Source organism: Equus caballus, chromosome 13 (assembly GCF_041296265.1).
Source record: "Equus caballus isolate H_3958 breed thoroughbred chromosome 13, TB-T2T, whole genome shotgun sequence".
Lineage (NCBI taxonomy): Eukaryota > Metazoa > Chordata > Mammalia > Perissodactyla > Equidae > Equus > Equus caballus.
In genome coordinates this window covers 31,790,756-31,811,257 of record NC_091696.1, presented here as the reverse complement: position 1 = coordinate 31,811,257, position 20,502 = coordinate 31,790,756, and the positions used below count along the sequence as shown (strand labels likewise).

General features: G+C 54.9%; 1 protein-coding gene across 7 annotated transcripts in view; it reads left to right on the top strand.

The window, feature by feature from the left end:
- IL4R (interleukin 4 receptor) overlaps positions 1 to 20,502 on the top strand; it is a 37,556-nt gene that overhangs the window by 8,791 nt on the left and 8,263 nt on the right. For 3 of the 7 annotated variants that reach the window (XM_005598734.4, XM_070230639.1, NM_001081774.2), the window contains 5 exon segments: positions 9,829 to 9,916; positions 11,448 to 11,586; positions 13,023 to 13,174; positions 14,322 to 14,470; positions 19,521 to 19,677. In XM_005598734.4, coding sequence (XP_005598791.3) covers positions 9,847 to 9,916; positions 11,448 to 11,586; positions 13,023 to 13,174; positions 14,322 to 14,470; positions 19,521 to 19,677 — 667 coding nt within the window. In that variant the 5' untranslated portion in view covers positions 9,829 to 9,846. 7 annotated transcript variants of the gene reach the window in all.

Sequence of the window (20,502 nt, the reverse complement as noted above, 5' to 3'; positions counted from 1 at the left end):
AGAGTAATGATCATGGTAATGCCCCAATTACCCGCTCTCCGGGGCTCAGCTCCCCCAGGGTGACCCAGTTCACTGCCCACATTAGGTTATTTACGGAGACGCTGAGCCAGAATTGGTCAGTGTTTATCTGACAGAGAGAGGTGGAAAATTCCCGGTTCTACCCCTGCCTCCGTCAGGGGTGGCTGACCAGGCCTCCCTGCACACAGCCGCGGGGATGTTCATTCTTCCGTTCAGCGAGCATCCAGGGCCCACCCACTGTGTGCCAGGCACTGTGGTAGGCTCTGGGGCCACAGCCGTGAGCAGGATGGACACAGCCTCTGGCCTCATGGGGCTGGCATTCAGGTGGGGCATTTGGACAATGAACAGGACCCGTGCGTGTGGAATGTGCTGTGAGGAGTAGGTGCTGTGCAGAGAAATAAAGACGAGAAGGGCTTGCAGAGTGACGAAGGCTCCTGAGCAGGTAGCGTCTGGATGCACGTCCCTCAGGCTCAGCCTCCTCCCTGGGCTTCCAGTACCTTCTGTCAATGGGCAGGTCATCCGGGTGCCTCCCCAGGGACCCCATTGGCCACTTGGACTCAGTGTGTCTACTTTGCCATAGAGTGGTCATTGGCACAAGATGCCAGCCTGTCCCCTTCCAGGGGGCCCAGCTGTGTCCCGTGAAGGACTCCAGTCCTCTCCTGTGCCTCTCGGATGAGGCCTTGTCTTACTCTGCACGACCCCCCTGAGCTTCACCCACAGCTGGTGACCCTCCAGTCTGTCTGTAGCCTGAAGCCCCTTCTGAGCTCCAGGCCGCTATGACATCCTGCCTCCTAGAGGCTGGCCCCCTGCTCCACTCACTGGTCTGTGTCCTTGGCTTGTCCCCAGCGGGCCAGTTCTCTGCCTCTGTGCCCCACCGCCCCAGCCCAAGGCCACCTCTCCCGCTCGGCCAGCTCCCCACCAGGTTCTGCCCCGTCCGCCTGCAAACAGGCCTGCCCCCTTCTCCAGCTCCAGCCGTGCCCTCTGCTGCCCACCACACTCCACTTGCCTCCCAAGCCCACCACCTCCCGCACCCGGCCCAGGGGGCTGTCCGGAAAGTGGCTCCTCCCCTGTGTGCTAGCCCTTGGTGACTCCCCGCTGCCCTGGGGACCGTAGGGTCGGTTGGAGCGCTCACCATGGGCTCGTGGGGAGGGGAAGGGAGGGCATGCCTCACCCTCTCTGCTCATCTGGTGCCTGCACCCCTCTGAGAGCCTTCCCCGTCTGTGAAGTGGGCTCACAGCTACGCTCGCCCCGCGGGCGGACCTGAAGCATCTAGAGCAGCGCATGGTGCTGAGGAGGTGCGGTGGGTGTGAGCGGAGAAGACCCTGAGAGCTGTGGGCTCTGGGCACAGGACCCAGGCGCCCTGCCTTCTGTGGGACGCGCCCGCCCTCCCCACACCCCTCCCCGCCTGGAGGGTTCTTGTTCCTCCAGGGACCTACAGTCAGGGCTCTGTGTGTGCTCCTTCCCGCCCCTCCTCTCTGGCTGCGGCCCCTCCAGCCTCTCGCACGTGGCCCTCTGCCACCGGTGTCCCAGGCTGCTTCCTCCGCGGCCCCCTCCCTCTTGGTAAATGGCAGCTCCATCCTCTCAGTAGCTCAGGCCGAAGCCCAGAGGCCTTCTTGGCCCCCGACTAGTCCTCTTTTTCTCTCACTGCCTCCCAGAGTCCATTGTCAGAGCTGGAACCCAGCCGGTTGCTACGCTCCTTCTCCGTGGCCCTGCCGAGCCCACACCCGTTGGCCCCGACCGTCCTGGAGCCTCCTCACCTGTCCCTGCTCTGACCTTGGCCCCACAGCCCATGGGGATCCTTGGAGAAGTCTCATTATGTCGCTTCTGAGCCCCAAGCCCTCCAGCAACTTCCCTTCTCGCTCAAATATTTCTTAAAGGAAAGAAGGAAGAAAGGAATGAGTGACTGGCCTTTTTTGCATCTGTAGTAGCTGGCGCATAGTAGGTACTCAGAAAACAGCCATACCAAGAACACAGGAGGGCATGAAGGAGGGCTGAGCACACAGTAGGCACACAGGGAGCCTGGCGGGCCCCGTTGGCTAAGGTGGCTGGGTCTTGCTCCTGGTGGTAGCAAACCCAGCCTGCCGCTACCCCACTCCCCTCGCTGGGCCGGGCCGGGCTGGGGCAGGCAGGCAGCGCCCAGGCCATTTTGGGGCTCTGGCCTGGCCCGCCTCGCCATTCTGGGTGGGGCTGCTGACGTGGCTGCCGGTTCTGGGAACCCTGGCCAGTCGGCAGTTCTGGGAAGCTGCTGGCCAAGGGGGAAGTGTCCCTGGTCCCCTGCCAGACCGGCCCGGCTGTCTGGAGGAAGCTCCAGGCCGTAAGATTGTGGAGTTTCAGGGGTCAGCTGCTCCCAAGCGAGGCCACCGCAGCCTCTGCTGTGGCGGCTTCCTCTCCACTCACCCCTTGTCCAGGACTGGCTGCATCCTGTCTGCCGTCCAGTCCCCCACCCTTCAGGGGGGTTTGCAGCTGAGAGAGGGCAGAGGAGCAGGGGCCTATGCCCTGCCCGCCCGCCGGCTCGGGAGAGCCCTGCTTCCTCCCTTCCAGACCACCCACCGCTGGCTTCTGATGCTTCAGGACGTGCCCCCCTCATCCCCTCAGACTGAAAGAGTGAGTTCTGTGCACTTCCCACTCCCGGCGCTTCTCCTCTCTCACTGACTCCGCCGCTTCCTAACTCTGTGACCTTGGACTTGCCCTCTCTAGGCCTTAATTTTCCTCTTTGGCCAATAACACCCCGTCCCGGGGCGGCAGGGCCTGCGTTTCAAGAGCCAGCAACACACAGTGGTTCTGCGTGTGGATTCTGGAGTGACACTGCCGGGGCCCAGACCCCAGCTCTGCGACCACGAGCGAGTGCTCTGACCCCTCTGTGCCTCCGTCTCCCCATCTGTGAAGTGGGGTTTGAACGGCACCCACCTCGTAGAGTTGCTGTGAGGACAGAGTTGATTCTGTATTGAGAGCACTTAGAACAGGGCCAGGCACGTGATCAGCTCTGCATAGGTATAGCAGTGATTATGGGCAAAGGCTTGGTACACACTCCCCATTTGAAAATAGATGATTGGATCCGTCATTGTTGAATTTTAGCCAGTCACTCATTTGACAGACATTCATCAAGCGCATGCTGTGTGTGTGTCTGGCGCTGTTTCGGCACCAGGGGCATGAAGCTCTGCCCTCGTGGCATCCTTATAGGGGGGAGGAAAAGACAAACAATACATATATAGACAAAGAAACAGTTTAGCTGTTCCAGGTTCTCTTTCACACCCAGGCTTCATGAACTAGCTGCAGAGTGACAGTGGCTATTTCATGTCTTGCCAACACGGAACACTTCTTTGGTGAACCATTTATGTCCTTTGCCTATTTTTCTTAAAGAGAGTTTGTCTTATTGATTTGTAAGCCCTCTTTGTATATGAAAGCCATTAACCCACTGTGATGTAGATTGCTACCTTTTTCTAGTCTTTTGCTTGCTTTCTATTTTTTTATGGCATGATTTGATCTGGGGAAGTTGAAAACATTTTTGCAGTCAATTCTTTCTATCTTTGCCATCTACATCCTGAAATAACGTAAACATTCACACATGTAACCTCAGTGACACGATTAGACATGGTGATAAGCACATGACAGAAATAAACAGGTGCTGTGATAAGAATGCGCAGGGAACCCTCACTAGATGGTGTTTCTGGGTGTGAAGGCTGCGAGGGGGAAAGGGGCCGGGGGAGCCAGCACTCAGAGGCCACTGGGACCCAAGGCTCGTCGGGGGGCAGCGCTGGACAAGTGGCAGAGGCCAGATCATCAGGGGGCTTGTGTTTTGGGGTTTTTTTTTTTGCATTTTCTTAAACTTTTAAGATAATTGTAGACTGACATGCAGTTGTAAGAAGTAATACAGAAAGATCCCTGTACCCTCAGTTTCCCGCAAGGGTAACTTCCTATGAAACTATAGTACATTTCACAACCAGGACATTGACGTTGATACAGTCCGCTGACCCTGTTCACACTGCCTCTGTGGCACTTGGACTCATTTGTGCAGGGGGTGAGTTGGGTGCGTGGGTGTGCGTCTGCACATTTTCAGGTCTGTGCAGTTTTATCATGTGCAAAAGCTGTGTCTCCCCCACCACAGTCTGTCCTCACAGGGATCCTGGTGTTGGCCTTTTATAGGCACTCTTCCCTCCCTCCCTCCCTCCCTTCCCGCCCCCTGCACCCGCCTCATTGCATAACTCAAGTCACAAGTCACACAGTGTGTGCCCTCTGGGGTCAGCTGTTTTATTCGGGGGCTTAGATTTTTTTCTGAGTCAGAGATGCTCCTCCTGGGTGGGCCGTGAACCCCAGGCCTCTCTGACCCCCCTATGAAGATGCCCTTCAGGAGCCAGAGGCCAGTGAAGCGCGAGCAGGCAGTTCGAGGGCGGCGTTCTCATGTTCAGGTGACGCAGGAGGAAGCAAAGCGGCTGTCGCCGGCCCCCGGGCCCCCTCGTCCCGTCCTTCTCTCAGCCCCAGATGGGACTTTTGAAAATCCTGCCACAGCTCTGTTCAGAGAACTTCAAAAACTGCTTGTTGCCTGGAGAAGGGGCCTTTGACCTGGAGTCCTTCCTTGGGCTTCGGGGGATCTGTGAACCCTAAAACGGAATGCAGAATTAAATGTGTGCACTTTTCCAGAAAGAGCGTTTGGAATTTGCATCACGTGTTCAGACGGGTCAGGGACCTCCAAAATAGGAAGGGCTCTGGCTTCTAGACACACAGAGTGGTTCAGAGTCGAGGCCCTGGAGCCCACCCGCCCTCGTTCTCATCCCAGGACTGTCACCACTCTGCAGCCTTCAGGCAAGTGACTTGACTTTTCTGTGTCTTGGTTTCCTCATCTGAAAATAGGGAAAGTAATAGTACCTTCTTTGTAGGGCTGTTTTGAGTATTGAACGAATTAATATGTAAACTGTTTAGAGGAAACTTGGCATGTGGTCAATATTGTATGTTTGTTAAGTGAATGGTGAGGCTGCAGGATCTAGGAGGGCAGAGCCTGTTAGGCAAAGATCTTCTAGGCTTTCTGGGATTTTGGGGTCCTCTCTGTGTCAGTTATCATCTTCTTGACAAGCTTCAAATCAGCAGTATTTCTTCCAAAGTGATGCACAGGTGTGGTTGGGCACTGTCACCTCCCTTTTCGTAGCTCTTGTATCTTTGTTAATATGACTTTAGCTGACTTTTTTTTAAGCTGCGCTTCACCTCTGGCTCATGGGGAGTTTGTAAACAATAAAAAAAGCCCCAGGCTTTTTCTGCTGCTCAGTCAGGCTTTCCGGTCCTGTGCTTGGACGACTGATGTTTGAAATTGACAAGCAGGATGGCCAGCTCTTCCTGGCTCGTTTCATTTCATCTTGTTGGGTCCAGTTTGTGGTTCCAGGAGGAGAAGTTGAAGGAATTGATCTTTTGGAAGGTACCTTGGGCTCCGAAGCCGACAGACCTGGATTCTCCTCCAGCTCTGCCCTCTCGCTGGGCAGGTGATTTGGTCTCTGCCCGCAGTAGGAGGACTCCCGCTTGCAAGTCTCAGGCCGATTCAGTAAGGTAATGGCTCCTCATGCACTTAGCAAAGTCTCGAGCCCAACGTGAGTGCTTGACAAGCAGGATGTGTTACACAAACCCTTGGCTCGAAATAAGGAAGCTGTTTTCAATAGTCAGGTTCTGCTCAACCATGACCTCGGGGTGAGAGCCCCGTCTGTGGAGGGGTACAAGCAGAAACTGGACAGCCGCGTGTCAGACCTGTGGGGCGTCCCTGTCCCATTGGCAGCTGAGCTGGGCAGGCGGCACCTGAGCCCTTCCCAACTCCAGCACGTCAGGAACCCCCTGACTGAGGGTGCAAACTTGAAATTACGTCCTCTCGCCATCTGCCTGACCCCGGCCGCCTGGTAGTAGCTCTCTTTCCTTCCTCTGCTCATCCATGCCTTGTCCTCCATTCCCGGTGCATCTGTGCGGCAGATCCCTCTGAGAGGCAGCATGGGCACAGCCCTGTGAAGCCAGCTAGTGGGTGTGCGCGTGCACATGCGCATGTCGATGTGCCCTCCGAAAGAGATCAAAGACAACATCCCTGACTGCCACAGATGAGATGTTTTAGTCGACCCCGAGGGGTTGCTTGACTCCCCTACCCCCCTTTCGAGGGATTTACCACGATAGCCCATCTGCTGTGTGACCTTGGACACGCATCTTGGCGTCTCTGTTTCTCTTTATTCAAAATTGGGGCTAAAGTGACACCTTTGCAGTCTCTGAGCCCAGGATGCTGCAGACATGTGTGATCCGGCAAGAGGGAAAGTTACTGGGGCTTTGCCGAAGAAACCGGCATCGTGGACCCACAACCCCACTCCCACCTGTCCTTCCTTGATCTTCACTGGACTCTCAGCCAGGAAGGTGACCTGGGGCTTCAAGTGGATGCTGAGTCTCCTCCTAGGGAGGGCTTTCCAGCCCGTGCTGAGCCCCTTAGGGGCCCACATCATGTCCAAAATGACTGTATGCGACAGACGCACTGAGCCCATGCGATGTGCCAGGCCTCGTCGCAGGTATGTGGAACTTGGCCCTGAACAGGATGCACCTGGCTCTCGGCCCGACAGGCAGCTGACCACCCTGCCCCGGCCCTCTCCCTGTGGCGCTCCTTGAAGAGGACAGGCCGGTGCCTTTAGAGACCGCCCCTCAGTTTAGGTTTGCCTGACATTCGTACGTGATTTGTGCCTCTGGGGCAGGAACACAGAGAAGTGATGTGGTCTCAGGGCACTGTTTCTAGAAAGTTCGTGACCTTGTTTTGTCCCATTCCTGGCGATGTTAACTTTGACCACTTGCTTAAAGGGGGTGTCTGCCAGGTTTCTGTATTATAAAGTTAATTAGAAAATATTTTGACTCATTAATTAAATAATTAGTACGAGTTTTGTGGGGACACAGGCTGCTGTGGCGGAATAGAGCTCCCTCCCTCCCCCCCCCCCCCCCCCCCCCCCCCCCCGCTTATAGATCTTTTTCACTGCAGACACCTGGATCCCTGTTTTAAGTGCGAGGGTTACAATCGGTTACTATAAGATTTATTGTGATGCTCCAGCAGTGCCTGTTTTGGCCAGTGGGCACCTGTTCAGCCTGGCTCCTGTGGCTTTTTTTGACCTGTGCCCTTCCTTCTTGAATCACTCGCCTACTTTCTGGCACAAGAAGAATTCAGGCTTGTTCCCTGCTCCTGGAGTGAGTCACTTCCCCCAAGAGCCCTGGCTCCTTTCGGTGCAGAGTATTTAGAAGCCAAGACCTGGGCCCCGGGTCCGCGTGATAATCAGATGCAGCGCACGGCCCTGGACTGGATCCTGGACTTATAAGGGCATCGTTGAGGCCATCGGCAAGATGAAAGGAGGGTCTGTGGGTTCCAAGGCCGTGATGCATCACTGTTAGTTTCCTGATTTTGATGGTCGTATTATGGTTATGGAGGAGAATAAGAACATTCTGAAACATACACTGGCGTGTTGAGGGGAAACTTATTCGTTATGAATAAATTAGAGAGAGACAGACAGACTGAGAGAGAGGGAATGTGAATGAAAAGGACAGCGAGAGGACAGTGTGGAGGTGGGAGTGAGTTCGGGGTGTTTGGAGAGCTGCAGGAAGTGAAGACGGCCAGGTGGTGGCGGCTCCATGCACAGGTGCGGGGCCAGGTGGAGAGGGAGGTGAGCCCAGCTGGGTGGGGCCTTCACGTGGGGCGAAGTCACTGGAGAGCTTCCAGCAGGGCCGCAGGCTTCCAGCGTGGCCCTTACCGTGCCGCACACCCGGGGCAGGTGCATTTAGGTACACGCCTCTCGCCCTCTGCGGCACACCTGGTGGGTCCATCGTGAGGTCATTTCCGCATTGCAGGCGAAGGAACCAGAGTCTGGAAGGGAGAGGAGCTGTCTTGACAGCACACGGATGCTCAGTAGCAGGAGGAGGCTGATGCCACTTTTCCAAACGTGACCCCAAGGCAGACACCCAGGCAGGACTGGGGCGCCGCTCAGCCTTGCCGGGAGTGTGCCTCGGGACACTGCTTTCTAGAGGGCATGGGCCTCATGCGCCGGGAGTGTTGGAGGAAGTGCACACCCCCCGCCCCTGGGGGATCCTGCTTCTGAGCATCTTCCTTCAGGATAACAACTGGTGGCATTCCTTGAGCTGTCCCTGTGTTCAGGTTGCTGTTTGAGGACTCCACGTGTGTTAACTCATTCAATCCTCATGACGCCCCACTGGGATGGGGCTGTTAGCCCCGCTTTACACATTGGGAAACTGAGGCACAGAGGGGTTAAGCAGCTTGCTCAGCATTCACAAGGAGTAAATGACAGAGCAGGTGATTAAAGTTAAGGGATCAATCAGAGAAATGTGTAGGATGATTCTCCAAGGACAGGCATGGAGACCACGCTGTGTATGAGAACAAAGTAATGAAAGTGATAAATCACGGCTAAAATCCAACAGCCGGCACACAAGGGAGGGCGACTCATTTGATGCTTTGGATCTAAATTCAGTGGCATGGAATGACATTAATTGTATAATAAGTTTAAAGTTTAAGTTTTAGTATGGAGAGGGTGCTGCTTTGGTAAATAAAATTCTTCTATCTCCTTATTTTTATGGAAACAAACCTAGACACCAATGTGTGAGTGGCCTTGAGATCTGGGGGATGTGAACTGTCGTTCTTCCTGGCTGGCTGTGCCTCCTGATTTCGTCCCTTGGCCCTGAGTCACGGGCCGCCATGCACGCAGTAGCACGTTCCCTTTGCATAAACTGCAGAACGGCACCGGTGCTCTATGGGATTAGAAGTCAGGGTGGCGGAGTCGTGACCGAGGGGACATAATGCCGTGTGACAAGCAAGCACAGAACCTCAGGGGCACACAGCAGGAGGCACTTACTCAGCTCGAGCCTGGGGGCCAGTGTACCTGGGCTTGGCTGGTCCTGCTGGGCTTACTCATGCATCTGAGGGCAGCCTCAGGTGGGCTACACATCTTGGGCCTGCTGATCTTGCAGAAGCTCACTCACGTGACAGGGTGGGGTGGCGGGCAGCTGCCTGGTGCCAAATGAGACTGCTGGGACTGTTGCATATCACTGTCCTCCAGCAGGTGGGCCTGAACATGTTCTCCAGGCAGTGGTCGTGCAGAGGTGGCCTCTGCATGCATCAGTTTTGCTGATGTTCTGCTGATCAAAGCTAGTCACGTGGTTGAGCCCAGAGACAAAGGGGGGAGCAGAGAGCATGCCCTGCCCAGAGTGGTGGGGGGGGTCACTGCACGGTTACATGGTTATCAGAGGAGTGAAGAATCGGGTCCATTCACGTGGTAGGTCTAACACATTCCACAGCGTCATTTTTAGTGGCTGCCTGTTACTTCATTGCATGAGTATACCACCATTTATTTAACCGGCTCTTGAAGGCTGGACAGTTAGATTAGCATTTCCAAACAATTGTAAATTCAAGGAATTGTAAATCCTTTGGGGGATTAATTGGGGTTTAAAATACACACACAAAAATGAAAGTTGGGTATGGAAAGAAATTTGGTAAGCGTTGGGTTAAATGAAGAAAATAAATTTCTTTACTGCAGGACTTACCAGAACCTTTACACACAAATGTGCCTTATGAACTTCCAGAAGTCTGAGGGGTGCTCAGACTTAGCAGGCCATGGGACAGGTGTTCTATGGCTCTGCTCTCGGCTTTATGCATTCAGGCTGTGTTTCGTGGTTATAAACAGCTCTGGGGAGCGTGGAGGTCGCGCCTCTGGCCGGGGAGGAGCTGTGTCTGGAGGAGGTGGGCCCTGAAGGCTGCAGGGTGCTGGGCGTGGTAGGCACCCCGAGTCCACTCACCGGCTCACTTTCTCTCCGCAGGTGCAGTAGGGTCTCCCAATGGGGTGCCTTTGCCCCGGGCTCACGCTCCCTGTGAGCTGCCTGATCCTGGTGTGGGCGGCAGGCTCTGGTAAGTCACCCCTCTCATTCCTGCAGTCATTCAGCAAATGCTTATTGATCATTTCTGCCTTGGGCTCCTGGGATAGTCAGTGAACAAAATGGAAGTCCCTGGCCTTGAGGAGATGACACTGTTGGGGGAGGGGATAGCCAATGGCAAATGGTCCTAATTATGGGTAAATTCTAGAGACTGTTAGAAGGCGATGGGAGAGGACACCATAGGACAGAGTAGGGAGGGTGGGGAGGCTTGGTGGAGTGGGAGGACTGCAGTTTCAGACACGCTCTCGGGGAAGTCCTCATTGACTGACAGTTGAGCAAAGGCTCGAGGAAGTGGGGAGCCGCACAGCTCTCTGGGGGAGGAGGCCCTGAGCAAGAGGCTGCCTGGAGCATGGGGGGATGGCGGGGGCCCGGCGTGGAGGCAGGGAGCGGGAGGAGGAGGGAGACAAAGTCAGCGAAGCAACAGGGCGGCCACGTTACCTTGGTGGTGGTCCTTGCGGGTTTGAGCAGAGGATCCGCCTGGTGGTAAGCGCGAGGGTGGAAGCTGGGAGACCAGGGCTGAGGTGCCACCGTGAGCCAGGTGGCTTGGAGAGGCAGAGATGAGAGGACTGGCTTCCGGATCCATCTGAAAGGTAGACTTGAAAACACTAGAACTGTGGTGGGAGAGAGATGTCGAGGGGGACTCCGAGATTTCTGACCTGAGCCACTGGCAAGGATGCGGCGTCATTTCTGAGACGCAAAGGAGCCTGTGTTTTGGGGGCCAGGGAATCAGGAGTTAGTTGTGGACATGAGGTGAGTTTAAGATATTTATTAAATATCTAAGACTCTTCTTGGTATAGTGGGCCCTTTATCCAGGAACAGATGCAAATGGATGTCGGCGGTGACAGTGACCGGCCGCGCTGAGGGCCCAGGTGGTTCAGAGCTAACGTGGCTCTCAGATAATTTGGCAAACCCAGTGTCCACCCTGGCGGGTTCCAGTCCCGGCTCTGCCACAACAGCTGGAAGAAGGACCCCAGCCTCTCATCCAGCCCTTCAGTGCTGCCCCCACAGGAAGCCCGAGGACAGGGGCACCTGGGTGACAAGACCATGGGAATGAGCCTCCTGAGCGCAGAGCAGGATGGGGAATAGGAGCGGGCAAGTGAAGAACATGCCTTGCCCACCGCACCTCGCGGGGCGGACCCCGGGGGCCGGGGGGAGCATGCCTTAGACTGCCACGCATTTTCCCTTCCATTTGGCCACGGGCAGGTTAAAATGAGTTTGCCTCTGATGAACGTGCCTTTAGTCTGTCCCTGCTGATGGACCCTGCACCCCAGGCTACTTCTTCAGCTTCGAGAATCACTCCATTGCTGGCTGGGAAGCTCCAGGAGCCACAGTTGTGGCTGCAGCTCTATGAGGGCTGGCACACGCCTGGGCCTGGGACTGTGGTTTCCTGGTTTTGCGGTGGGCCCCTTGGTCCTGTCTGGGCTGGTCTCCGACGTGCCCTGGGGGCACGTGTCCCTCTTGCTTGTCGGGTTCCGGCTGCTCAGAGTGTTCCTGTGTCTCCCCAGGGAGCGTTAAGGTCCTGCATCTCACCGCCTGCTTCTCCGACTACATCAGCGCCTCCACCTGTGAGTGGAAGATGGACCGTCCCACCAACTGCAGTGCCCAGCTCCGTCTGTCCTACCAGCTGAACGACGAGTTCTCTGAGTAAGCCTGTGCGGAGCTGGGCATCTGGGGAAGCTGCCCTGAGGCTGGGCCCTGGAGTTCGCCTGGGCTGGGCGGCCCCGGAGGGCGTGATGCTGCAGCAGTCACTGCAGCTCCCTGGGCTCCGTGTCGGGGGCGAGGTGCCCGAGGGCGCTGCATGTGTGAGAGACAGTGAGCACATCACACTGCTCCGAGCACACTGTCCCCAAGGCGTGTGGCATGTGGGTAGGGGTAGAATTCTGTACTAGACCGGCGGTTCTCAGACTTTTTGGTCTCAGGACTCTTTGGTATACTTAAAGTTAGTGTGGACCCCAAAAGCTTTTGTCTGGGTAGCTTCTATCAATATTTACCCTCTTAGAAATTAAAACAGAAATTTTAAATAATGTCTTAGTATTATGAAAATAGTTTGACCTAGTGGCCCCCTAGACCACACGTTGAGAGCTGTCAGACTAGACCATTGTTTGGGGGTACAGGCTTAGCAGTGGAGCTCACTGTGATGGTCGGTGGACCATGGAACATGGGTTACTTTGTTCCAGGTGGTTCCCTGGGATAATCCGTGATATGCAAGGTACTGTTACAGGTGGTGATCCTGGGCACAAATCCAGAGACACAAGGGAACACAGTCACAGGGGCATCCTGGGGTGCACAGCACACCAGAGCATAGGGTGCACTGACACAGGTGGTATTCCGGGATGCAGTAGGGTGGATGGCCTGTGCTTCTGTGTGTGCTACGTTGGCCCAGACCAGAGATCCACAAACTGTGGCCCTTGGGCCACATCCGGCCCACTGCCTGCTTTTGTAAATAAAGTTTTATTGGCACACAGCCGTGCCCATTCGTTTATGTATTGTCTATGGTTGGCTGCTTTTGTGCTACATCAGAAGAGTTATGTAGGTATGTAGTATGGCCCTCAAAACCCAAAACATGTACTATCTGTCCCTTCACAGAAGACGTTTGCCAGCCCTAGCCTAGCGCATGAGACGTGGGGTTGACTGTTTCTGGTGGCACATTAGGATGATGCTATGCTGCACAGAGCGTGTGCCTATAGGCAGCAGGCAGGTCGTGCCACAGTTTGCTGTCCACTGGGATAGGCTGTGCTACCCAGAGGCATGCTGGGACACACACGTACATCGTCACCAACTCTTGAATGCCTCAGCTTCTTCCCTTTCACTGGCTTTCGGGGACCAGCCAAGTCCTGGGACCATGGCTGCAGCCAGGGGCGTGTCCAAGGCCATGGTGGGTGTGGAAGGGGCTGTGGCCAGCAGGGAAGTCCTAGTCCGCTGTCCCCAGCACACCCTGGACACTCTGCTCCCAAGCCTCCAGATCTGATCCTCTAAGGCAGAGTGACCTGGAAGATGGAAGAGCATGTGGTTCCTTGAGGTGGGTCCCAGGGACACCCGTGGGTCACCTGACCAGCCTAACGCAGCACCTGTGTCTACAGCAACCTCACGTGTATCCCCGAGAACAGAGAAGATGAAGTGTGCGTGTGCCGTATGCTGATGGACAACATCGTCAGCGAGGACGTCTATGAGCTGGACCTGTGGGCTGGGAACCAACTGCTGTGGAACAGCTCCTTCAAGCCCAGCCGGCACGGTGAGCGGGGCGGGCAGGGCCGGTGTGCCCGCAGCCAGCTGGCTCTGGGACAGGGGCGGGCTCCATTCGGGGTTGGGGGCTCCAAGCAGCCTTCTGCCTTTTCCCAAACCTGATGGGGTTCTTGCTCCCTTCTGGGGCTCAGTCCGCCTGTCTTTGAAATGGGTCCGTGCTCAGCAGTGTATCAGGCCCCCTTCAGTTCAGATATTTCAGCCCCCTGAATTTAAGTGCCCAGACTGGGATGTCGAGATGAGCGTGTTCGATGGAAGGCATGCTGCTGCAGATCCAAAACTGAGCTGGGAACTCTCTTCTGCCCTCTGTCAACTGGTCAGCTGCTGCATCTTCAGACAGTCTGGACCATGGAAGGCTGACCTTATCCTGGTACCCAGAGCCCCACAGGAATTCCCCATGAACTTGCTGAAGTTTAGTGACAAGAGTTTAAAACACTGTTTATTGCTGTGTGACCTTGAACAAGTCACAGTACTTCTCTGAGCCTCAGTTTCCAGAAGAGTTACTATTCTCATTTTGCAAGTGAATAAAGTGTAGTACAGAAAAGGCAAGTAACCTGCCTAAGGTCACACAGCTCCTAAGCAGCAGATGCAGTGTTCTCACAGAGCTCACAGTCTTTGCCACTCCATCAGCAGTTCCTGAAGGGCCTGTTCATCCCGCTGGTGGTCAGTGGGTTATCTAAAGCAACCCATGAATGAACCCGTGAATTAAAATAATTTCTACATGTGTATGTTGACTTAATGTGCATTATATCCCTGTGTCCTATGGATATGATTGCCTAAAAAGAGACAAAGTTGCTGGAATTCAACTTGGCACTTTAGTGGTTACTCACCACCTTCCTCCAGGGAACGCAAAATGCAGAAGCCAAAGGAACCCGAACTCTGGCTGCTTCTCCTTTGGCCTCACACTTGAGGCCCTATCTCTGTGCTATGTCATTATTTACTAGGGGCTTTTCTTTATTTAGATTCATTAGAATCAGTATGGTGATTGTAACTCTCTTGTTCTGCTCTGAATCTCTGTGGCACCCATAAATGTACTACAGAGCTCTTGTTGACTGTCTCAGGGGCCTGGGGTCTGCGGGCCTGGTGGGCCTCCTCCAGCAGCCCGGACGAGCCCCTCACCAGGCACCACTTCTCTGCAGTGAAACCCAGGGCCCCTCAAAACCTCACGGTTCACGCCATCTCCCACACGTGGCTGCTGACGTGGAGCAACCCGTACCCTTTGAAGAATCACCTGTGGTCTGAGCTTACCTACCTGGTCAACATCTCCAAGGAGGACGACCCCACGGACGTGAGTGGGTGCTGCATGGGGTTTCCCCAGCCTTGCCTGGGACTCGGCTGAGCAGAGGTTCAGCCCTGGGCCAGACAGCAAACCTAGGGTCCTAGAGCCCCTATCCCGGCTCTGTGCGGGGCCACTGCCTCCCCACCCTCCGCCCTGAGTCCCAGTGTGCAGAGAAGGGAAGCTATTTCCGGGCCCTGCCCCTCATCTGAAAGGAAGGCTGGGCCCCTCTGTGTTTCCCTGAGACTTGAGGTGGTACCTTGATCACCCCCTTAAGTTGCCGAGTCCCAGAGTGAGACAGTGCCTCCAGGTGGGCTCCCCCCAACCCTGCCTCGCCAGGAGAGGTGTCTCAGCTGAGCTGGTGAGTTTACTAACCCTGAGTGATTTTTAACAGAGAGAAGGGGCTGCAGGCTCAGAGCCTGCCCCAGGAAACAAATTCAACCATAATGTAATGTCCTTGCTTGGTTCTTGGTTCTCGTTGCATTTACTTTTTTTTTTCCCGCTGAGGAAGATTGTCCCTGAACTAACATCTGTGCCAGTCTTCCTCTATTTTCTATGTGGGACACCACCACAGCATGGCTGAGTAATGTAGGTCCGTGCCTGGGATCTGAACCTGCAAACCGAGGCCACCGACACGGAACGCACGAAACTTTAACCACTAGGCCGTGGGGCCAGTCCTCTCAGTGTATTTACTTTCATGTGATGCTCGAGGCCCCTACTACTTGCTTTCCAATCATTGACGCTGATTTCCAGTCAGTGCAGTGGGCTCCTTGTTAAATGAACATATCAATGTATTAAAAGGGAGCGCTGATTGACAGCAAGCTCTCATGTACCCCGTAGCAGGGCCGTCTACTGTGGGTGGCTCGGTCCCCTCTGTTTTAGTCACAGATGGGGATGGAGGTCATTTCCTGCCACCCATGTTCTCCCCTCAGACTTTCCCATTGGGGGGACCTCAGAAAACCATGGTCCCCGTGTCCCACAGAGCTGGGTTCCAGTATCTGCCCTGCCACTTACCCGCTGTGTGGCCTTGAGCATGTCACTTAACCTCCCTGTGCCTCACTTTCCTCTGCTGTAACACGGGGATAACGAGTAGCTACCCCACAGGGCTATTGAGGGCACACAATGTGTGACACCGACACGCTCCACTGCCTGGCACAGAGGACGTCGTAAATGTCCTTTCTCCTGAAGGCCACAAGCCTTGGAAACCCCGTCTGCCTCGCCCTGGTGCCCTGGGCTGTAGCTCACTCGCTCCTCAGAATTGTTGAGGGCCTGCTCTGAGCTGTGCTGGGTGCTGGTGCCAGGCTGCCTGGCCTCGACCGCTGGGGAGCAGGCCCAGACGTGTCAGCCTCTGCTGCTGCCTGCGCCCCTCCTGGCCTCCCAGGGAGCTGGTGGGTGTTGATTTATATCTCTCGGGGGTGGTTCCCTGGGCCCTGGGCTGGGACGTGGGGTTCGGGGTGGGAATGGGGCGTCCAGGCTGGCACAGCGGCACCTTGGGGCAGTGGGGCGAGCGGGGTTGCTCAGATGCCCAGGAAGAGAGGCAGGTTCCGCTCTGTCAGTGAATCTCCCTCCGCGCACGGCTGTGCAAGGCCGCGTTCAGGGGCTCGGCTGCAGGGAAGAGAAGGGCGCGACCTGTAGGGGCCAGAAAAGTGGCGAGTGTTTGCTTGTCATGGCTGGATCCAGGTTGCAGGGATCTCTCCCTCTCTTGTCCCTGCTTTATTCTGTGTCGGCTTCATTTTGAGGCAGGCTATTCCCTCATGTAGTGGCCGATATGCCCACTGGCCGCTCCAGGCCTCCATCCCAAAGCCACGGAGGGAAACGTTTTCTTTCCGGGTATTCCCAGTAGGAGCCCTGGGGCCGATTCTCAGTTGCCTGGCTTGGATCAGGAGCCCATCTCTGAACCTGTCGCAGGCTGTGGGCAGCAGAGAGGGTCCTGGCACAGTGCTCTGATTGGCACCTCCAGAGCAGCAGGTGGGATCAGCTCCAACCCAAACCAGACGGGCTGAGAATGTGTTGGTGGGGGGGGTCCCCAAAGGGGCCTCTGGGGAAGAGGAAACAGACGGCTGGCCGGAGCGCAGCTGGGTTTAGGACCTGGCTCTGGACTCCAGCCAGCGGAGAGAATTGGTCGGTGTGCCCTGGCTAGGGCTCAGTGGTTGTGTGGGTGCTCAGGCCTGGCCCAGGCCTCAGAATTCCAGGCCCAGCTTCTCTTGTTGGTGAGGCAGAGGCCACTGAGACCCCCTCCCTCATCTCTCCCTTCTCAAGGACGGAGCTGGGCCTAAATTGCCCTCGTTAGTCATTGGCCAGAGCTGGTCACGTGCTCCTGTCTGACCAATCACAGGCTAAGGAATGGGGTGGCCATGATTGGTTTAGACCAAGGAGGATTAATCCTGGAGCTGGAGACAGAGGCTTACCTGCCCTGAGCTTTGAGTACCTGACCCCAGTGGCGCAGGTGCTGGGCGGTGTCTGGCCGTGTTTGCTCTAGTGTTGCAGACATCAGCTGTGGCTCAGACTGGGTGAGATCAATTCCAAAAAAAGGTATTAGAAACTTGCTGTGGGATCTAGGGGATGGAGCTACTCATTGTCCTGGATGATTTTCAGACAAGGTTCTGTAATGGAGGTGGAGTTTTGGCCTGGGCATTGAAGGATGTACAGGAGTTTTCTAGAGAGGGAAGGGTAGGCCAGGCAGAGGGAACTAGATAAGCAAAGCCTTGGGGGTGTGAAAATTCCTGGCATATCTGAGGATTATGGGGATGTGGGAGTGTGTGCAGTAATGAAGCAGAAAATGAGGCCATCAGGCGAGAAGTTCAGGGTCATGAATGCTGTGCTCATGGTTATAACAGTTACCATTTCTGGTGTGCCTCCTGTGTACCAGGCACAGCATGTGTTATCACCAGTGGTTGTGAAAGCCCTGCGGGTGGGAAGGTGTTCATCTCTCCATTTTGGTGATAAGGAAGCCGAGGGTTGGAGGGGAGGAATGGCTCGCCCAGGGCCCCAAAGCTGGAAATGGCAGAGCTGGGATCTGAACACAGGATCTGAACTCCAGAGCCTGTGCTGTTTCCTCCCCCCGGACACCTGGCCTTTCTGTTAAAAAACAAACAAACCGCAAGTAGTTCCTGGCAAACTCTGACTCTGCTTTTTCTTAGTAAAACATTTCCCAATCCCCTACTCCACTCCAGGATGTATGACTCGTTGGCGACCCAGATCCAGCCGTTGCTTCCTGCTTACTCATATCTGGAAAGAAAGGAAGACAGGAAGGCCCTCCCGCAGTGCCCACCCCAGCCTCAGCCCCGCGGGAAGCTCCAGCTGCCCCCCAGCTTCTCCAGCAAACTGTTGGGACTTCGCTTCCTCATTGTACAAAACTTCCCCTCCGCTCACTTGACACCAGACCGTTTCCCCAAACAAGCATCTGACCCACAGCAGAAGCAGAGCTGACAGGAGCTGGGAAGGGTCTGCAGGGGCCCGAGGAGGAGAGAGGGCTGCAAAGGAACCTGCCCTGCAGGGACAGGAGCCCAGGCAGAGGATTCGGGCCAGTCACTTGCTGTCAGAATCGATCTTAAGCAGATTTTACTTCATTTCTTATTTTTTAAAGTTTTTTTTTTAAATAAAAGTAATACTTACATGAAGTGAAAATTCAAATGTTACGAAAGGACTTAGAATGGAAATATGTTTCTCCCTCACCCGCAACATCCAGTCTCTCTTCCCAGATGTTGACCACTGCTCCCGTCTCTTGCCGGGAGGGAAAGGAAGGCCAGGCTGGAGCAGGTGGAGGGCTTGGAGGCATGCGTGTCCTTCCAGAGAGTTCATGCCTTTACAAGCAAACGCGTCTGTGTTGATGCGTCGCTGCGTTACCTTTCTATTGCTGCATAATAATATTACCACAAACGTGGCTGCTTTAAGAGGCACGCGTTTATTGTCCCACAGTTTCTGGGGGTCAGGAGTCTGGGCACGGTTTAGGTGGGCCCTCTACTTAGAGTCTCACAAGGCTGCCATCCAGGAGTCGGCCAGGGCTGCAGTCTCATGTGAGGCTCGGTTGGGGAAGGGTCACAGTCAAGCTCCTGTGAGCATTCGGTTTCTTGTGGACTGTTGGACTGAGAGCCTCAGGTCCTCGCTGGCCGTTGGCAGGAGGCCGCCCTCAGTTCCTTCCTCCTCAAGGCCAGCAAGGGTGGGAGAGTCTCCCAGCAAGTTGGAATTACAGTCTTACCTGATGTCATCACATGCACGTAGTCCCTACGCACCCGTCCCCTTTGCCATATGCCATCGGTTAGGAACAAGTCGCAGGGCCCGCCCACACTCAAGAAGAGGGGGTCAAAGAAGGTGGGGTCACGGGGGCCATCTCAGAGTCTGTCTGCCACCATGTCTATGCCTTCTCTCTCTCTTATTTTTTAAAATAAAAGGCAGCAGACAACACATACTAATCTTCTTCCTGCCTTCTCCCCCTCACAGCAGGCCCTGGGAGCCCCCTCCCGTCAGGGCTAGGCTGGTGGGGCCGAGACTCTAGGCCACTGAGTTCGGGCTTGACTGTGGAGGCTGCAGAGACCCAGGAAGGATAGAGAGGGACGTGGTGACCCTATTTGTGCTTCAGAAAGGACGCTCGTGCTCCCTGCATGCCAGGCCCCCTAAGTGCTTACCTATATCAGCCCATTTAATCCTCACGAGCACTCTGGGAGGTAGACACTCTTCTTATTGCCATTTTGTAGAAGAGGACATCGAGGTGCAAAAAGGTGTCACTTACCTAAGGTCACACAGCCAGAAAGCGACAGTCGGGACTCCTACTTCATTTTACAAATGAGAAAAACAAAATCCAGGAGGGTCGAGCAGCTTGCTCAAGTCATGTCACATGGCTAATCAGTGGGGGAGCCAGGGTGAAGTCTGATCCCCTGACCCATCTTGCTCGACTGGTCACAGTTGTGGGGGTGGCACCGTAGGCCTGAGCTGAATGAATACCCACGTACGCAGGCTGGTGGCTCTTAAACACTGCGGGGTCAGCTCAGGATAGCAGCCAGGGCAGGAGCTGGTACTGCCTCCTTCAGAGCTGGTGCACTGATGCCTCCCTTTCCTCTCCCAGTTCAAAATCTACAACGTGACCTACATGGACCCCACCCTCCGCGTCACAGCCAGCACCCTGAAGTCCAGGGCTACGTACAGCGCACGGGTGAAGGCCAGGGCTCAGAACTACAACAGCACCTGGAGTGAGTGGAGCCCCAGCACCACGTGGCATAACTGTGAGTATCTGTCGGTTCAACACTCTCCTCCCCATTTTTACTCTGGCCAGACACTTCCCCAGGCTGAGCATCTGGCTTTCCATCTCATAGGATGCCTCTGACTGCAAGTAGCAGAATTACCAGCTGACGTGATGTACTGGTCAGGGAAGGTAGGCTAGGCTGCAGGAACAAATAAGCCCACAAGTTCCCTGGCTTAGTGCTGTGGGAGTGTATTTCTTGCTCACGTGATGGTCCAGCGTGAATGTTGGTGGTTTGAGTGGTTTCCTCTGTCTGCAGTCTTGGGCGCTGGGGCTCTGTCCATCACGTGGCTCCATTTTTTTGTATCGTGGACCCTCTTTGGCAGTCTGGTGAAGCCTGTGGACCCCTATCTCAAAATACTATTCTTAAACACATAAAATAAAATACATAGGATTACAAGGGAAACTAATTTTATTGAAATGCGGTTATAAAAATGTTTTTAAATATATTTGTTATTTCTTAACACTAGAAACAAGATCTAGTGGTAGCTGTCATAAATGCTGTCATTTTAAAGTAGATGCGCACACTCGCTCTCTCGTGATACTGCAGCTGTAATGTGATATGAGGACAGCTGTGATTTCTGTTGGGGGCTGAGGGACTGATGCTATTACTCCCTTCATTCCTAATGGGAGAAAATGCTGGGTGTCAGAGATTAGTGAAAATAAAGATGTTATTTCTTTCCCGTCCAATTTCCCAGCCCCCTGAACTCTATCTGCAGCCTTGCTGGAAGTCTGTGGACCCGGAGTTAAGTTTTCTGCTCTGGGCACTGCCATCCAGGCAGCAGAAGGGGGAAGGAGAGCAGGGAGA